At 41.5% G+C, this 18,075-nt stretch overlaps 1 protein-coding gene across 1 annotated transcript in view; it reads left to right on the plus strand.

The window, feature by feature from the left end:
- TOP1 (DNA topoisomerase I) overlaps positions 1–18,075 on the plus strand; it is a 67,274-nt gene that overhangs the window by 14,037 nt on the left and 35,162 nt on the right. Inside the window, exon 3 of the mRNA XM_009961147.2 lies at positions 14,922–15,024. Coding sequence (XP_009959449.1) covers positions 14,922–15,024 — 103 coding nt within the window. The remainder of the gene's footprint in view (positions 1–14,921; positions 15,025–18,075) is intronic.

The raw sequence follows: 18,075 nt of genomic DNA on the forward strand, positions 1-18,075 counted from the left end.
ATTGTAGTACATGCACTACAAACAAGTATAATGGTGATTTTTATCATAGTTGCCTCAGAGACTGACTGGAAAGGTAAGTTTTCCACTAGTTTTCAGTTCAGGTTAAATGTATTCTGGGATTGCAGTTTCAGAAACCACTTGTGCTGCTGTGTTCTTTTGGGTAAAGCAGCACTCACTCTGAAGAGTGTCAGCATTGCTTTCTGCTGCTGGGTACCTGGATGGCACTTTTACTCCCAGACATGGTTTAGCCTAGCACAGGCTTGAAATCCTTGGAAGAGGAGGGCAGGAGGGAACAGTACAGCTGCTGCTCTGGGCTGTTTGCGTAGGAGCAAGCTACTAAATCATCTGGAGTGGCTACAGCTTTCAAGGTGGTATTAGTCCTTCATGTAAAATTCACAATAAACTTTTAACAGGTGTATTGAATTAGTTTTGACTCCAGTAAGTATCATAATAACCTTTTAAAATTTGTCTCAACATATATAAAACTGTCAGCCAAGAAACTTTTAAAACATTTTTTCCTAGCCTTACAGTTGAATCATTCAGACATTATCAGATTGTAAATAGTCTTAAATGTTCCTCTTGTGTCCTTTGTCTATTTCTGCTGTCAAATAATCAAGTGGCATGAAATATTTCTTAATTTTTCCTTTGGGATACTCCTGAAAATAAGCTAACTTGTTTTTCTCACTTTGGCTTATATTAAAGAACAAGTGTCTCTAATCCCTGTGGTTGCTTCTGTAGTGCTCAAAGTTTTGTTCTAAACCTCTCACCCAGCAACCTCTTAAAATATTTAAATAATATTAGTTTTCATGTTCAGAAAACTTAAAAAGTAGAGAATGTGATCATGTTGTAAAGCAGAACCTGTGGTATGGTGAAAGTCATTAGTTAAGCACTTGGAGATTGAAGTGCAGTGATGAACAAACTTTTGATGACTCTGCACCTGCAGCATATTTCCTTCAGTTTAAACAGGTCATTTAGCGACTGTGAAGATGGAAGCCATTTGAAAGCTGAAAAAAGCAAGCAAACTTTCCACACCTAGTTACTTCTGCATAGGTGAAGAAAGGACTACTCTTTAAATTGAGGAAGAAGGTAACCAGAAGCAATTGTTTCAGTTCAATTTCCAAGGATTATGCTTGCTTTCTTTTCATAGATTTTTAGATGTGAAACAAATTAAATAAATGTTTTTCTCCCCTTCGTGAGTCTCATTCAAGGCAGGTGTTGATTTTGCAGAAAGTGGAATCTGAAAATGTTGGCTGTGCATTTAATAAAATTATGGTTTCCATCCGAAGATGCAAGCCATGAGTTAAAAAAACCAAACCAAAACAAAAACCCCACAACAACAAAAAACCCACCAAACCCAAACCAACAAAACCCAAGAAAAGACCTCACCAAACTGGCAGTATATTGTGTGGAGTTTTTTAATTGAAAAAGTTATGAGTTTATTATGCATAATAAAGTAACCACAGCATGTTATCCTGCATCAAGAGGTTACACTTTATATTCAAGTATCTGTATCAGTGTGATTTAGCAGTTGCCAGCTAGTGAGACTTGACGTGGATTTAACAAAATAAAGAGATTACAGGTGCATAATGAGATTAAAATCGGTGATTTAAAGTAAGATTTCGTGTCCACTGGTGTAAATTGAAGACTTCCAGTGGAGTTTGGTGCACTATATCTAGCAGCTGTACTTACGGGTCGTTTAAGTGTCACAATCATAGCCTTATTTTAAAACGCACTTTTAAAGCCACTGTGACCTATGCTGCTGTGGTGATGCTTCTTTCTATGTCCGCTATCCCTTCCCTTCAGAAGACTCGGGAGTACAGCTGGAAATCTCAACTGTCATTAAACATTTACCTTTTGTTTACTTTCTTGTGTGTTTTAGCTGGAATCAGGTTTCTTCTTGTATGCTAATTGTGGTAATGTCCCCTTAAGGCAGGGGAATTGCATTCCCTCCCTTGCCTTCAGAGTGGGACTTGTGGTAAAGCAGACTCTGGTGATAAGATGCTTGCTGACAACCCTTGGAATTAGCCTGGTGTGAAGGAGTGATCACCTAACTCATCCACAATGGGAAGGGAGGTGAAATTGGGCTGTATCCATCCAGTCAGCCCTATACTGGAAAGAAATTATTGTAGATAGAAAAAAGAAAACAAAATCCACCAGCTGGAATCAGTGTGGGAGTTCCTCCTACAGTGAGGAACCAGCTTGAGTGTGATAAAATAAGTGTCTGGTCTTCTGAAACAAACTTTTTAGAAGACTTTGGCCATGCTTCCCCCATCAGTTTAGCTTAGTAGGCACGAGATTAATCAAGTAGTAGGAGATCATCTGACTCCAGCACGTAAAATGGTGGTACTGCTTGGCAGAGATGATAGAAAGCTTGTACCAACTGCTTTTCTGCAGACTCAATTTATAGTCTAACATTGAGGATTGCAGAGGCCTTTAGTTGTTCCCAAGGGTGCTGCCTCTTCAAGTCTTTCCTCCCTTCAGCAAGCAGGGGACCAGCACTGGCCAAAGCCACATCATGTTGTCAAGGGATCATTAATAAAAGGCTTTGAACAAATGCCATTAGAGCCTTGCCTCTGAGGACACTGAGCACAGCTTGTACCACTCCCATGTGTATAAACTGTGTGTGATCCTGACTGCTGACAGGAGGCTAGTCATTGACTGCCGCAAGAGAAGCGTTTCAATGCAACTGCTTTTTTTTTTTTTGATCTTCTGTAAAATTTTTGCTTGGGGGTAGCCCTTGTTCTGGGTCAGACCCAGGATAGTCAAACATGCCAGCCTTGTCCTGGTGTGTCATTGGTGCGAGTACCAGCTCTGTGAGAGCTACTGTTGAGACATCACTCTCTTACTGAGGAAGTGTCAGGATTTCAGGGAGTCTTTACAAACTACTTCTTTTTAGTGAATCCAAAAATGCTAGTGATTTACACAGCCAGCAAGTGAAAATATTTTTCTAGTTGACATCACTGCAGTGTAATTATTCCTGACAGCACAGCAGTTTTCCTGTTGGCTAGTGCAGTTTTTAGAACTGAAACTTTTCTTCTTATGCCTCAAAATAATATCAATGTCTTTTATTTTTTAATATAGATGAAGTTTATCCTCTTTAAGGACTAGGAATTATAGTTGTTTGTCCCTATTTTCTCCTGGTTCACCTGTCTTGAAAGTTTGCATGCAGTAAGCAGCTGTTGACTTTGCATCACAAATTGTGTTGTTTGCACCTTTCTAATGATGATATAAAGAGCAGTTGGAGGCGGAAAAACCTTCTGCTAGGGGCACTGACTCAGTCTACGGATGGAGTACAGTACATGAAGTTCTCTGTCTGCAGTGTGAATTTGTCACAGATTGCACCAAAAGATTTTCTTTGCTTTTGACCCAGTCTACTGAAGTAACTCTCAAAGCTGTTCCCTGCGCAGTTCTTTGTCAAAAATCTCTAGAAAAGGATTCAGCCCACCTACCTGACAGCAATGCAGGCACGAGCCCAGTCACTGCACTCCTTGCTTAAGGTCTAGGCTTGATTCTTACGCTACAGTTGAGCATAAGCTGGGGTTCTCCGAGCTATGAAGCAACCAAAGAGCAGAAGCATCTGTGGTGTTAAGTGCACTTGGTGGCTGAGCAGAAGTGAGTGTTTCAGTCCGTGCTGGCTTTGCACATCCTTCATGAGAGGGGATTGATGAAAACCAATGTGTTGTCCCAAAAATTCTGCAGCCCAGTTTGCTAGGCAAGAACTCCTTAAGGAAAAGGATTGCTGCAAAGCAGAGAAGTAAGGGTTAAGTGGACCATTTTGCTTTAGATGGTGTTGAAGTAAGGGATAGGTTATCTTCTGCGGTTCCTAATAGCTCCGAAGTCTAAACATGACTGTGAATGTTGCAATTGCTCCACAGTAGCAAGCACTTTGGAGAACCAGGGCAGAAGGCAAGCAGAGGCATGAGTGCCTCTGGTTCTTGCTCCTGAGTGACTCGCCAGTGGCCCTGGGCAGTTCTTTTTGTCTCCGGTGCGGCACCTAGGTCCCTCGGTGCGGTGTGTGCATCCCTCGGTGTGGCGGGCGCGTACATCCCTCCCTTTGTCTCTTCCTCAGAGAAGACTGTGTGCGACAGCACCGCGTGACAGTATCTGTGCTAAGCCTTGGATCTGTGCTAAAGGTTGGTTCCTTTCTAACTCTGAAAATAGGATTAGTCCCCCTTGCATTATCTATTTGAATGCCCTTAAGTTTTACTTTCTTTCATAACTTTACACTAGTTTTACACTCCTGGCTGCTAGACTGGTTTGTGAACGCTTGTCCAAGCTTTTGTGGTGACTCTGTCCTTCCTGCTGTGCCGGTTATGTTAACTGCATTTCACACAATGGGGAGGAAACAGGTGCGAATTTGGCAAAGCCGGAGATGAGACGCTGTCATAAAAATCGTTCAGTATTAGTGGATTTAAAAGAAATCCACAGGGAACCTACCTGTAACTACTTTTTAATGCAAAAATTTTTTTCCCTGAGCCAGTTGGTAGCAGCTGTTTCCCCTCAGCCACATTTACTTCAGGTACCTCTAAGTCCTCCAAGGTCTCAGTCCTGTAAATATGTGTGTTAGCAAACTGGAGTACAGATTGAGTTGCAATGAGTGTAAGGCTTTTGAAACCGGAGAGGTAACAAAGCTCAAGCTTGTTGCGGCTGCCCGTTGTTTGCTCTTGCCTTTTGCATTTTGAATCTGGTTGTGATACTCGGATACAGGCAGAGTTGGGTTTGGAAAGGGTCCTTGGCTGCTAGAGTTGCCTAGCCTTCCACTTTTCTATCTGTTTGGACCCTTTCACTGGCTGTGGAAAGTGATTCTGGGCTAGTTTGAGGTGGGAGGAGGAAAATAAGTGCTTACTGAAAGCAAGGCAGTTGTCGCACGTGACAGCAGCTATGAGTGAAGTGGGCATATACCATATAAACTTGCAAATGCTTCCAACACGGCTTTATTTCTAGAGAGTCTTGAAGCTTTCCTGAGTCCCACAGTCCTCACTGTGTGGATTTTTCCATAGATCCTGCTCTCGGCCTCATCCTGGCCTCCTGATGTGCAGAGATGTGATGGGCCATGCCTTTTGGAACTCAAGGCAAGAGTGTATCTTCAGTTTTACTGCTTCTTTAAAGATGTACATGCAGTGTAGAGCTTTGTTTAGTCATGTGAGTGTAGACTCAAAAAGCAACAAGAAAAAATTACTGAAACTGTTTCTACCCCAGTCAGGGAAGGGAAGAGTATTAGTATGCAAGGTATTCAAATTCTGAATGGAGGAGGCTATGGAAAGTAAGTACTTCTACTCATGAAAGTGTGGCCTTATAAGAGAACAGGGTTGCTCTTATCTTGTTTCCTTAAGAGACTGCTCTGGTCTTTCCTCTCTTCCATGCCAGCACAGCAGCATTTTAAGCTGTACGCTGGTGCTGGTCATTTCCCTGAAGTTTTAACTTGCTGTTCTGTTTTATTCTGCTTTGTTAGTGGAAACATACTAATGAGTTTCAGTCTCTGACTCTTATTTATACAATTACAGGAGAATGTTTTACATCTTGGGAATCCTGAAAACACATGTTTCTGTTCACATTGAAACTTTTTTGTTTTTGAATGCAAATAATGGATTGGAACTTCATTGTTGCCTCTCGGTTGGGAGCCCTTTGGCATGTGTAAGAAGCAGCTATTAATTTAGCCTTTCCGTACTGTGCAAACATGTATTTTCATGCTTTATAAGGCTTCCTCAGTCTTGTCCTTTGTGTAATATTGTCTACTGCAATTCTACTTGTGGTGATTTTATGCATTTGTGGTGATTTTATGCATTTGTTACACAGCATCTGAGATCTGCTGCAGAATAGGCGTATGTGAACATGCCATCCCTTTCAGAAGAGACCATGTAACAGGCACTGACAGGTCATTAAACTCGCTGCTGCTGTGTACACCATTAGTTGTTTTGCTGCAAAGTGCTTGCACTGTAGCAGTTTCTTAAGGTCAGCATCCCTTTATACCACATAGCTATCTCACTCACTTAAGCATTAATTACCCCACAGAGTATTAGGTACTTCCCCAGCAGGTGAAAAAATGTGGTGCACAGAAAATAAGCAATCGGTCCAGTGTGGCTGAAAAAAATTTGAAGAAGGGCTCAAAACATGCACTAAAGAGTATCTGTCCTCTTTCTGAACAGGCTCTCGCAGCACGTCTTGCTTACCTACCCAGCTTCTGCAGCTGGCTTAGATTGATGAGATGCCAGCAATGACATTGCTTCAGGTTGTCTTCATGTCCCAGAGACTTCGGTCACACAAGATAAAAGTGATCAGTCTGTGTTGTGGGTTGGTTTGTTGGTTTTTTTTTCTGGTCTCCTTAACCTATCCATAAGCTTTTAAAGTTTGGGATGGATAAATGAGTGTACAGCTTGGCTTGCAGACTTGGTCCTGTGCCTACCATGCTCTCTCACTGTTAGCAGTTCTGTCACATTGTTTACCTCTCTTCCTTAGATTGAAGTTGCCCCGGGGTTTTAGTGAAGCAGAAGGTGCATTGATCTTGTTTTGCAAACTTTGTGTTTTTAAAAAGCTGTGTAAGATCCTTGCTTGCATAATAAAACTTTGCTGGAGAGTAAGTGGAACTTCTCAAGAAGTTGGAAGGAGCTATTGTGAAGGGCAGAGAATGGCTGGAGACAATTCTTTTTCTCTATTTATCTACCTATTCCCCTGTCAAGATTTGTCACCGTGTCATTCCACAGGTTTCTTCCTTTCCCTCTGTTCAACGGAAAGGAATACAGAGCTTTCAAATTACCAGATTAATGAAGAATGCTGTAACTAAGGGGTCTATCTTGTTCTGAAGCCAAGTTTCCCAGCACAGTCCTTTTAAGGAAAAAGACATAATATCTGCCTGTCCCTGTAGTATCTTTTGCCTCAAGTAACTGCTGAAGTGTGGAGAGGGGTTGTAAGATCATCGGTTTTACTCCCTTTCTATCAAAAGTACTAAGTTTTCCACTTTGGCAGAATTTGATACTATGTGGCATGGTCAGTTCTGGCTCAGCCCAGGAGTTTTGTCTTGGGAGTAACTATAGCCTGGAAAATAGGTTGAGTTAAATCTATTCACCAATGATAAATTTCTTCATTTGAACACTTAGAAAAAGGAAGAATGCGCTCTGGAGTTTTGCTGTTAGTAATAAAATTCCTACCTTAGAAGCGATAGGCTGTTTGGTTATTTTGCTGTACTTTTACAGGCTCCTTTTTCATGAAGCTTTCAAGCTTTTTTTTTTTTTTCCTCCTATTTCTTCCCCTACATGATTGGAAAATGAATGACTGAGGATCTAAGCTTCATAACTAAGAGCTGCCTTATGTGTTCCCTTTGTGCTTAGTCAAAATAATTTAGTTGTTTTGCAGCAAACTATAAAACTCAGATTTTATTCTGATTTATGAAGGGAAATGGTGAGCATTGTTGAAGTGTCAGCCTCCCTGGACTGGTACACCTGACCCAGTCAGTGATGCACCTGAAGTGAAATAAGTTTGTGATAGCCCAGTAATTGTATTTCATTTGAATTTGACTTTGAGAAGGATTTTAAGGATTTATAAATAGCTTTTTGTAGCAATGTTGATTGTGGAGATGTCTTTCAGCATTGGTAAAGGGTTGCATGTGAAGTTGCTTATGAAGGGTGTATCTGTGCCTTTAACTATGGCACTCTGAATGAGGAAGCAGAAGCCCAGCAGCCTTTTTTCAGTATCATTGTAGCTTCTTTCCTTTCTTGACACCTGCTGAAAACCCAGCTCCCGCTTCTTGTATTGAATTTCATGCTTAGGTTATGGGGGACACAAATTATGGTCTCAGTGTTTCAGTCACTGTCATTTCAGGATTCCAAATGTTTTACAGTCAGCTATTGGTGAAATAAAACAGCACAGCACACAGACCTGCAATACCTTTCCAGGGTAAATGTTTTATGTGTATTCTGTAGTTGTGTAAATAGGGCCATTATGCCAGTAAGTGGTATATCCACTTTCACATGGGAAGTTTATTTTAGATTATGGTTTTCTGCTCCAGTGTATCATCCACAATACCGTTATGTCTCTCTGAACAGTGCCTTCTGGGTATGTCTTTCTGGTTTTGACACTTCTAGCTGCCTATAGATGTCTCCCAGTTTCTGTGTCTTTCATACCTACAGTTCTGTTTTTTGCTTGCCTTGCTTTATTGGGAAAGGTGCTACCTCAGATACCTGGATGTAGTTCTGTTTTCTGTCCAGTAGCCCCTTTTTTGGGCTACAGCATTGGCAATCCGTTTAAACAAACTCTAGAAACACTGTGTAATCAATTACTGGAACACTATGATCACACTGTGGCTTCCTTCAAATGGAGTACAAATATTTTAGGAAAGTTTAAACCTCTTCCAGACTGGTTAGGTGGGATTATTTTACATGCCTTTAAAATTCTTAAATCAAAACATGTAAAATCAGATGAATAGGCAAACTCATAACCTGCCTAACAGTGAGAATCCCAATCCCCTATGCCTCAGACCGTACTACTTGCTCTGTTTAGTTGCTCTTCTGAGCCATATGGGCTCTGCAGATGGGCTTTTGCATCTCTGCAAAGTAGTAGCTTTCTGAGGTGAACAGTTTATAAATTGTCCAGAACCTCACAGAGCAACCTTTACACGTGGGATTATCATTGCCTGTTTAGGTAATCTGCTAACCCCGTCACTATTCGTGTTAAAGACCTTGGATAATGACTAAATGTTACAGTCTTTCTACTCAGTGATATAATCTCTAGATTGTGAAAGTTAGTGCAACACTAAACCATTTTGATCAGATGCCTAAGGCAAAAGTACATGTTCTTTTTCAGGAATATGGAGAGTACTTTAGACACCTTGAACTACATTCACGTGTTTGAACATTCATAGCCCTTCTTGGCATCGTTTCAGCAACTGAACCTTGATCATTTTAATAGTATTCTTTTTATACCCAACATGTAAGTTAAAGCTCTAAAAGTAATATGATTTGGCAAAATAAATAGTAACAAATGATAATACTTGAGTAACTTAAAAGTAAGAGGCCTTTTTCTGATAATCTGCAGTTTTAAGATTACTACTTTTGAGGAGAGCCTGTGGGGGAGGAGAAAAAAATGGTAAAATTGTTTCATTTCGGTCATACAGAGTCTTTTTGCTTTGCTTACTTTTACATCACAACATGTGAAAGGAAATCAGCCTAAATAGTAAAAAGGCTGCAATGGTCTTACATGGAAGTGGTGTTTCAGCTAAGAAGGGAATAACCATTTCTCAAGTCACAGAAAGGCTCATGAGAAGTTTTTGAACTTGACCAGCTTTTTGAACCTAATCCAGTGTTACTGAGTTACCTCCCTTTTAGCTGCATAATTTAGCAGTGGAACTGGAGAAGTCTTTTTTTTTTAAGACTTTCTTCTACTTTCCAGAGGAGAGGCTGAAAACACCCTGCTAGTTTCATCATACATGTCCTCTGTGCTGGTAGGGAAGGGCTGCTTGCTCATGCTTCAGGTTCAGGATGGCTGAATGTACCAGTAATAGAGCGCCATGCTTGTACAGAGCAATGATCCTGAAAGTCTTGAGAGCTTGTGTGCTTCTCTTGTAACACATAACTAATATTGAGGCACTGGACTTAAAGTGGGACAGAAATTTCAGCCACTCATCTGAAGCAGAAGTGTTACTGGAGTAACAAGAAGTTAAACCCATTTTTCTTAGTTGGTGATGTGATCAATTTTTCATGCGGCGTATTCAGATTTGGGCACAGATTTCAGTCCCAAGAATCAAGTAAGCTTAAATCACCTTTCTGGACATCAGTGTAGAGAAGCTTTGAGGTGAGGCTTTGAACAGATAAAATACCAGCATACGTACCAGTTGAGGTATTTCTAGGCTGTCTAACCAGCACAGAGAGGAAAAGCAATTGCGATATTGCTGGAACCAGAAGGAAAATACAAAAAGTCCTTATCCCCGGAACCTAGTGAAACTTCTAAAAAGAACAAAGGCTGCTGGCAGAAACCTTTCTGTAAGATGGTTAATGAGGTATTCAAATTGTGCCCACAAAAACTTAGAAGGTGAACTAAAAGACAGCAAATATGGAAGGCTAATAGATTTATCTGGAAAAGATTTCTGTTGAACAGAAATTTGGGTTACCAGGTGTTAATTTGCCAGCTATCTCAATTTAGGAGAAATGAGGAGGTCCAGATTGTTGCTCACATCTTTTTTTTTTCCTCCGTTCTTAAGGGGAAAAAAAAAAAAAAAAGAGAGATTCTAATGCCAAGTGTTAAAAATGGAAGTGGAATAAAAGTAGGCAATGGGAGTAGGATAAAATGGTACCCATAGTGTCCTGTGTTGTGTGGCAGCGATACTCTCCCAGGTCATATTGATAGCTGTTCTGATTGGGCATACAAGAACTTGTGCCCCTCTCTGTGATTTCAGTATTTTCCTAGAAAAGTTGCTGTCAAAGCTGAAATATTAATGTAGGAAGTAGGCCTGCTTCCCTTAATTGTGGCACGTAAGTAAACTTTTGGAGGGGTGAGGTTGTGGAGAAGGGTGTTCAAAAGTGTTTTAAAAGCAAATGAAATAGTCTCATGAATGAAAGTAGTGTAGTCCCACATAATTGTTTTGTCACCGGACTAATCTGTTCAGCCAGGGTCGTTCTTGTGAAAGGAGTCTGCTCGCCTTCGCTGTCCCTTGGTGCTCTTCCTCCCCAGGTGGCATCTGCCTGCTGGAGGAGGGCTTGCTTCTCCTTCATCTCTGTTCTTGTCATGCTGTAGTTAGAGATGCCTGACCTTTTACAGCTCTGTTCGTGGATAAAGAGTAAAACTCCAGTGTTCCAGTAATACGTATATACAAGTATTGCAAATAGGGTTATGACTCAGGCTTTCCCCAGAGACTCAGCGGTGGAGTGAAGGCGGGGGGGGGGAGCAACAGAGACACAGACCAAAAGTGCTTAGAATTTCCCATCCTTAAATCAGGCATCCTGGTAATTAAACAGAGTTGAAAGATGAATCAGTGTGCAAAAATGCAAAGCTGCTCGTGATTATTGGAGGTGATTATTGGAGGTACAGGGGGAATGGCAGGAATAGTACGGGGACTGCGGTAATCTTTTGGAGACATACCAGGCTCAGCGTTAACAGACAGAGATCCAGTGCCAGAGACATCAAGCTTTCTAGAACAGAAGAAATACCAAAAGCTCTGTTTGGGTTAGAGGATACTGAAGGGAGAGCTTGAGGGGTAATGGATCTTTGCCCAGTGAGCATAACCCCTGTCCCCACTGTAACCTTGATGCTGAAGACTCTTCAATTTCTGAAATGTTTAAATATCACACGAGCTTTTGGGGCTTTGAACTTTGCTCACAGTCAACACAGTGGATTTTGCTAATGCTCTCAGAGAAGGAATAGTATTTATCTTCTTGTTTAGTGTTAGAAGGAGCAGACATACTTAGTGGAAGACATAAAAGGCAGGAAACATCTGAATGTGTGATGATGCCTGACCTCATTCTGTAGCTCATGTGGGGCAGGACCGAGTCAACTGCTAATCAGCTGCAAGCTGGGAGAGTTACTGGAGGCTGAAAGATTCTTCTAGGAATCATATACTAAATATATCAAAGAAGATATATTAGACAGGAGCACTTCTGTTGATTGCTTCTGTGTTGACGAGGTTTGGTGGGAGGTCGCCCACTGCGTCTTAAAGTTTTGCTCCCAATTCGGTCGTCTGTTGTCTGTGTAATTCAGTTGGAGGCGATGCTGTATTGGTTTCTGTGAAGTGTGTACACAAACTGGAGTGAAATGGCTAAACTTGTTTCACGTTAGCCACTGAATAGCCATCAACTTGGACTCCTGGATAAAGCCAGTCTGGAACAAAGCATGTTTGTGCAATATGCCAAAAAAAGAATTCTGTCCTTTTTAACGACCCAGTCTCCTGAACTTCACCCAGCTCAACTCTCACAAAAAAAAAAAAAAAACCACAATGAACTTTAATGCCTTCTGAAGACATATATATGTCAGCTCAAGACTCTTTAATAAACTGGTTCAAAGTCTTCATTCTTAACCTACCTCATGGCATCGTGTCAGAAAGCAACACCATTGAGTCTGAATACTAGGCAAATATTCCAGAACAATTAATTCTTGGGAGATGTCTGGGAGGTAGTACCCTTACCTCCATGGAAGTACCAAATTTAAAGTGTTGTCCAGTGTGAAAGGCCAAATACCTACCCAGCTTTGCCTACACTTGGGTGAAAGCTTTCCTGCCAGTTTTTCCCTTCACCTCCTGTTCCCCAGCTGCTTTGGTCTGTCCTTTAGCCAGAATACTTCTATGAAAGACCTTCCTGATAGAAATCCTTCGGTAGGCAGCAAAGGAAAACTGAGCAGTGACAAATACTAGCAAGCACAGCTAGTTTAACTGGTCAGGCACTTTTTTTGCTGCTGTACCAGGCTTTAATTGTCTGAAAATACCAAATCATTGTAAGCAGTGCAGAGGACTGAGGAAATAGATGTCTGACTCCAGTGTTTCCAGGGTATAGCCCTGGAACTACTTTTCAGGAGCAAAAATTAATTGCAGCTGGAAAGCACGAGTCAGCTGGAAGGGAATCTGGTGATGAAGGTAAAAGACTGTTCTGTTTTCTGCTTTTTGTGTGTGTGTGAAAAATAATCTTGTGGTTCTAAGCTCTAAAGAGAATAGCATTGAGCTCAGTTGCACATGTTTTCCATCAATTAGTTGGTAGAAAAAAATTGACTCTATCTTGGTGTATGCCTCCTTAAAAAGCAAGTATGTTATAAAATGAGTGTATGTAGTTCTATGTATAGCATCATGATGGTTTTTCTAGCAATTTACCTATTCATCAAGTGTAAGTAGATGGCTGTTCACTTCAACCGGTGCTTTAGGAATCAGTGAGTAAGCTCTCTGTGGAATAAAACCCAGGCAGTTTGCAAACAGCCTGAGCTTCCAGCTACTGGCTAAACTGAAGAATCTTAAGTGTGAAATGCACTGTGAAAACATTTTTGCCAGTGAAATGTGTGTTGTCCTGGTGGGAAGAAGGGTACTGAGAAATTGCTTCTTGGCAGTTCAGAGAGTGTAGGTGTCCGGTCCCCACACAGTTTGCCAGAGATGCCTGCAAAGCTCTGCGTGCTGTGAAATAGATTTTGCTGTTTAGGTACTTGAAAACTCTTAGGTGTTTTATGCTGTAACACCGAATGTTCCACATAACGTGCCACGTGCCTGTATATCAAAATACAGAAAATGACATCTTGTGCTTTAAATGTATGTACTGTATACACCAGAGCACTAGGAAGTGTTGCCAAGTTCAGAAGGATCAAGGAAAGATGCAGAAGGCAAGCTGGAAGCTTGAATGTCAGCATTCACCGTTGTCTTACTGCAGGTATCTGAGGACAATGCCTGAAGTTGTAGAAGGCAATAGATTGAAATCATATTCTGTGGAAATGTGACTCTGGGTATGTTTCCACCAAGACCAGTTGAATGTTTTGAGGTTATAAGAGCTGGTGTCAGTTAAGGAGAAAAATGAATTTGTGGTGAAAGACTTGGAGTCAGGGTGATGAGGCTTGTTCTTGGCTCTGCGATGCATTTCCCCATGTGACTGTGAAAGTCACAAAATCCTTGTGTTGCAGTTTCCTATTCTTAGTGTGGGGATAGTAGCCTTTTCAGAGGCATAGTAGCGTTGAGCATTAATACCTTACATCCAAGATCTCTGGTGGAAATTCTGGTGCTATGATCTGCTGTTGCCAAAGTCAGCAGAGCCTTTTAGGTGTCCTGAGGAGCTTGCTTAATTTTAGTTTTGGTTGCTTTGAGAAGCACGTTTAAAAAACAAACAAAACAAACCCAAACCAACAACCCAAAGCAACAAAACCAAACCAAAAAAACCCGCCCAAAACAGCGGGGGCAGTCTTTGGGCACGCAGACATTCTTCCCAACACTGCAGTGACCTTGACTGTAAATGATAGTGGCTTTTGAGGTGGGTTTGGGGTGCTAGTTCAGTCTTGGCTCCCTTTTGATCTACTTATAAAGAACATGTAAGGACCTAAAGATGCTTGTAAATGAGTTTGTTTACAATTCAACTGTGGTGTTCTTTTTCTGTCCTGGATCTATTCCCTTGGTGCTTTCAAGGACTTTATTGTACAGTGCAGTTGTCAGGGAGGATAGGAAATGTCACTTGGAGTAGAAATTGATACCAATAAAATTACTGTGTTCATCTAGATTTACTTAAGCGCCATCTCCCATTTCTGACCTGTCACTTAATTTGGACCAGTCCTAAGCTGTGTAGGTGGGTCACCGCCAGCACATACTCATTACAGCTGTCAGGTGGGTTTTCTTGGTGGGGCTGTTAGTGGAGGGAGGTAAGTGTCTCCTACAGAGGAAAAGCATGAGGAGAGAATTCCTAGTCCTCTTCTGGTTTCACCCTTTCTTTTCCTTTTCCCTCATTACTCCCCCTCTCCCTTGCTGTGTGCCTGTCATGTGTTGCAGTGTTGGGGATAAGAAGAATTGGGGGGGTGGCTGCTTTGTCTGGACGAGATACTTGTGGAAGTAGCAGTCTAAATTCTAGGATTCTGCAGGCCTAACATTTCAGCTTTATGCTCTGTTGCTGTATCCTTGTAATCTGTTTGACATGAAGTACTTACAGGCATAGGAAGCCAGGTTTCCCACCTGCCGAGTAAGATTGAACTTGCTATAGCCATACTTACCTATTTAGTAAAGGGTTGTACTTCTTCAGGGTCTGTAAAGCATTTAAAGGTCATTGAACTAAAGACCATGTAAATGCAGCTGTTGCCAAGATGAATTAACTTGTGCTGCAGGAACAATGGATCCATTTAGGACTTCTGAAACTAAGATTTTTGTTACAGATTTTGAATCACAGAAAATACTGGGACGGGGTGGGGGGGAAAATGCAGAGGTTCATGAGGGAGGCATGGAGTTTTCTCCCAACTTCATTTCTTAATATTTTTTGCCTCTCTGCTTGCAGATTCTCACAAACACAAAGATAAACACAAAGACCGAGAACACCGCCACAAAGAGCACAAGAAGGACAAGGAAAAAGACCGGGAAAAGTCCAAGCACAGTAATAGGTGAGGAAAAAGTCGATGAAGTCCTCATAGACTAAAACACCATTGCATGTGCAGTCTTACAAGAATTACTCTGATAATATATGAGGATGGAATCGCTACATTTTGAGTGTGGTTTATGTGAGTGTAGGTGCTTTAAGCCTAACTTCTGTCATTGCATGTGTTTCCATATAGGTAGCTGAAGTGGTGTATCTTGGAAACGTGAGCCAATACTAATGTATAAAAGATTATTGTAGCTTAGTGTTATTACAGGCGTTGAAAACTACTTTAACCCCACCTTTGTGAAGATTGATCAGTTTTGATCATAATCTTTTTTGCGTGCGGTTCCAACTGTTTGTTAGAAATGCAGAGCTGTCTTGAGTGTTGGTGTAAACGCCACGGTTTCAGCAAAGGTGAACCTGATGTGACTGCTAAGCCTCCTAATAATTAGAAGTGTCTGGAAAGATGGTCCCCCAGAATGATGGTGATTTGCTTGGCCTGCTATTACAATGGCTGAATATCACGACGCTGTGAGGCAGTGTTAAGAGTTTCTGCTGGGTTGGATGATGAATCGAAAGGATGCATGCTGTTTTGTCTGATGTGATTGACAGACTGCACTGCTGGGGAAGGTGTTTCATGCCGGTCACCTGCCATTATCATCCACACTGAACATAAACACTACCTTACGCTGTGATGACCTGTAGCTCTTGAGGTGGTGGTGAATTCCACGGTCCAGTTGATACCCTAGCCTAGGCTGTGAACTGCAGGATCTAGGATGTGCAGCTCTGTCCGTGGTGATTTGGTGCGATGGAGCACAGGGCAAGTATGTTGCACACATGATGTTACTCAGAGAAGCTTTCCTAGTTGTGACTCCCAAGTGGTGCCCAGAGCTGACATTGACAATTAAACTTGCAAAAACTGTCCCTGGAGGGTAACTTTCTGTTGCAATCCTTGGTGAATGGCAGATAGTGTTTATGCTCTGGCCAAGCAAGTGTTACTAATTGCTGTGTGACTGTGATAACACAATCTAAAAATGAATAAAATAAAAAAAACCCCTCATGTGAACAATGATTTCTATTAAAAAGAAGTGTGGAAAAAAGGAGGGAGTCTGTGCTGAGCAATGGGTTTGTTTTATTGGGGTCGCATTTTATTTGAGTTTTCTGTGACCTTTTGAGAAGTGACACGACCTTACTGTTCCATAATACTTTTTTTTTTTTTTTTTTTTTTTTTAAATAAATAAATGGTTGACAGGGGAAAGAAAATCTAGGCCAAATAACTTGCAGCAAAGATGAAATGCTTTGGACACATTGTTTGCACTCTTTTTTTGCTCACACATCTGTATTGCCTTGATTTCTGATTTTAATTTTTCTGCTCTTCAAGCACCAAATTCACTGTCTCGCGTTTCCAAAGGTTCATTGCTTCACTTGAAAAAACATTTTCCTGCAATCTTAGCAAAGTACGTCCTTTTGTAGGGAGTAATGTAAGCTACATTTCCAGAATTCATTAATGCTTTGACATTATTTGCGTAGGAGTTGGAAATGGTCAGTGTGTTTTTAACAGGAAGAACTAATTACGGCTTATAACTTGAAGCTGCACACTGCTGATTGTGTAAACAATAAATACCAAAACAGTGGAAAGGAGATAAGAATGGCTAATATGTTTTGTGAGGTGTATAGCTCATGAGATGATACGTAATCATGCTTTATCTTGAAGTAATTCCTTTCTCCTTACAGTGTTGCCTTGAAATTGCTGTGAGAAAGGCGTCATGCTTTCTAGGCACTGTGCCTAAAGCTTCCAGTCACTTTCATTTATCTATTCAGTATTCATTTGTCCTGTGAGCACAATATACTGCATTGTTGAGTCCCATAATAGGGTACACCTATGTGGATGGCGTGGGTTTTGTTTGAGGTGTGTTTTGGGGTGAGATTACGCTTTGTCCCTTGGGCCCCCGTGCAAGGTGGGACTGGACTTCCCCAGGCTGAGTGCCCAGCTTCTGAAGGTTTTCTGTAGTGTGTTTTCTGCCTTTCAAAACTGCCACCTTAAAAATGAATGTATTATAGTGCTGAGTCATGAGATCTGGTCTTGAAGGAGGTACTTAGGAAAGATAATGTACCACGGACACGTGTGTGGTGCTCCGGTTGGATTCCTCCTTCGGGGTGCTCTAAATCTTCACTGCCGATTCATGCTCAGTCATGCACAGGGTACATGGCTGCTTGCTGTGTAAAGCCGGCTGACTTCTAAGACAAACTTTTTAGAAATAACTGACCTTATAATTGAAATTTAAGCATTTCTTCCCCAAATCCTTTGATTCACCTGTCATCCACAAAATGTAAGTTGTGTCTGAGGGTTAGGTTTAGGTAACTTGTCTTGTGAAGGAGATAACCCAGCAGCTCACGATGTAGTGGGGGAGGTGGAGGAAGGTCTGTGGTGAGCAGGGAGTTGCTTAGAGGGGAGCCGCTGGAAGGACCGGAATGGAGGACGTGCTTGTGGCCAGGCGACTACCAAGTGTTCACATGAGTGTGAATCTCAGGGTGGCAGAGTTCAGGCTCCGTTACTACAGTCTCTGTACCAAAATACTTTCCTGGACAGAGCCAAGATGGACAGTGAAGTCTGAATTTTAGGATGGCCTTCATGATTGTCCAGTTGTCCATCACTACTGTACTGCTAAGCAGATGGGTTGCACTGGGGAGGGGGCATTTGATTACTTTGCCATTTTTAATAGCTTTTTTCATTTTTTTGATATATTTTTTTCCAGCAGTGTGAGGGGGAGAGGAACTTGCTTTTGGGGAAAATACGGGAGAATTGTGCTCTTTCAGAAGGGCTCTTAATTGTTATGTAAGAAGACCAAAAGCAAAATTGTTCTCGGGAGAAGAGTGAAGGCTCTGCAAATGCTTGTGCTTCATTAGTTTTTAAAATCTTGGCCTAGCCCTGTGTAATAGAGCCCGTTCAAAGGGCTGGTTCTAGGTCCAATTTACTTTGATACTTGGTTTTCATGGCTGTCACTACTGAAAAAGATTCCTCAAACAGAAGTGTAGATGCAGGTGGAAGAAGTGCATCATCAGTTGTGCTGACTAA

This window comes from Leptosomus discolor, chromosome 17 (assembly GCF_034619465.1).
Source record: "Leptosomus discolor isolate bLepDis1 chromosome 17, bLepDis1.hap2, whole genome shotgun sequence".
Lineage (NCBI taxonomy): Eukaryota > Metazoa > Chordata > Aves > Leptosomiformes > Leptosomidae > Leptosomus > Leptosomus discolor.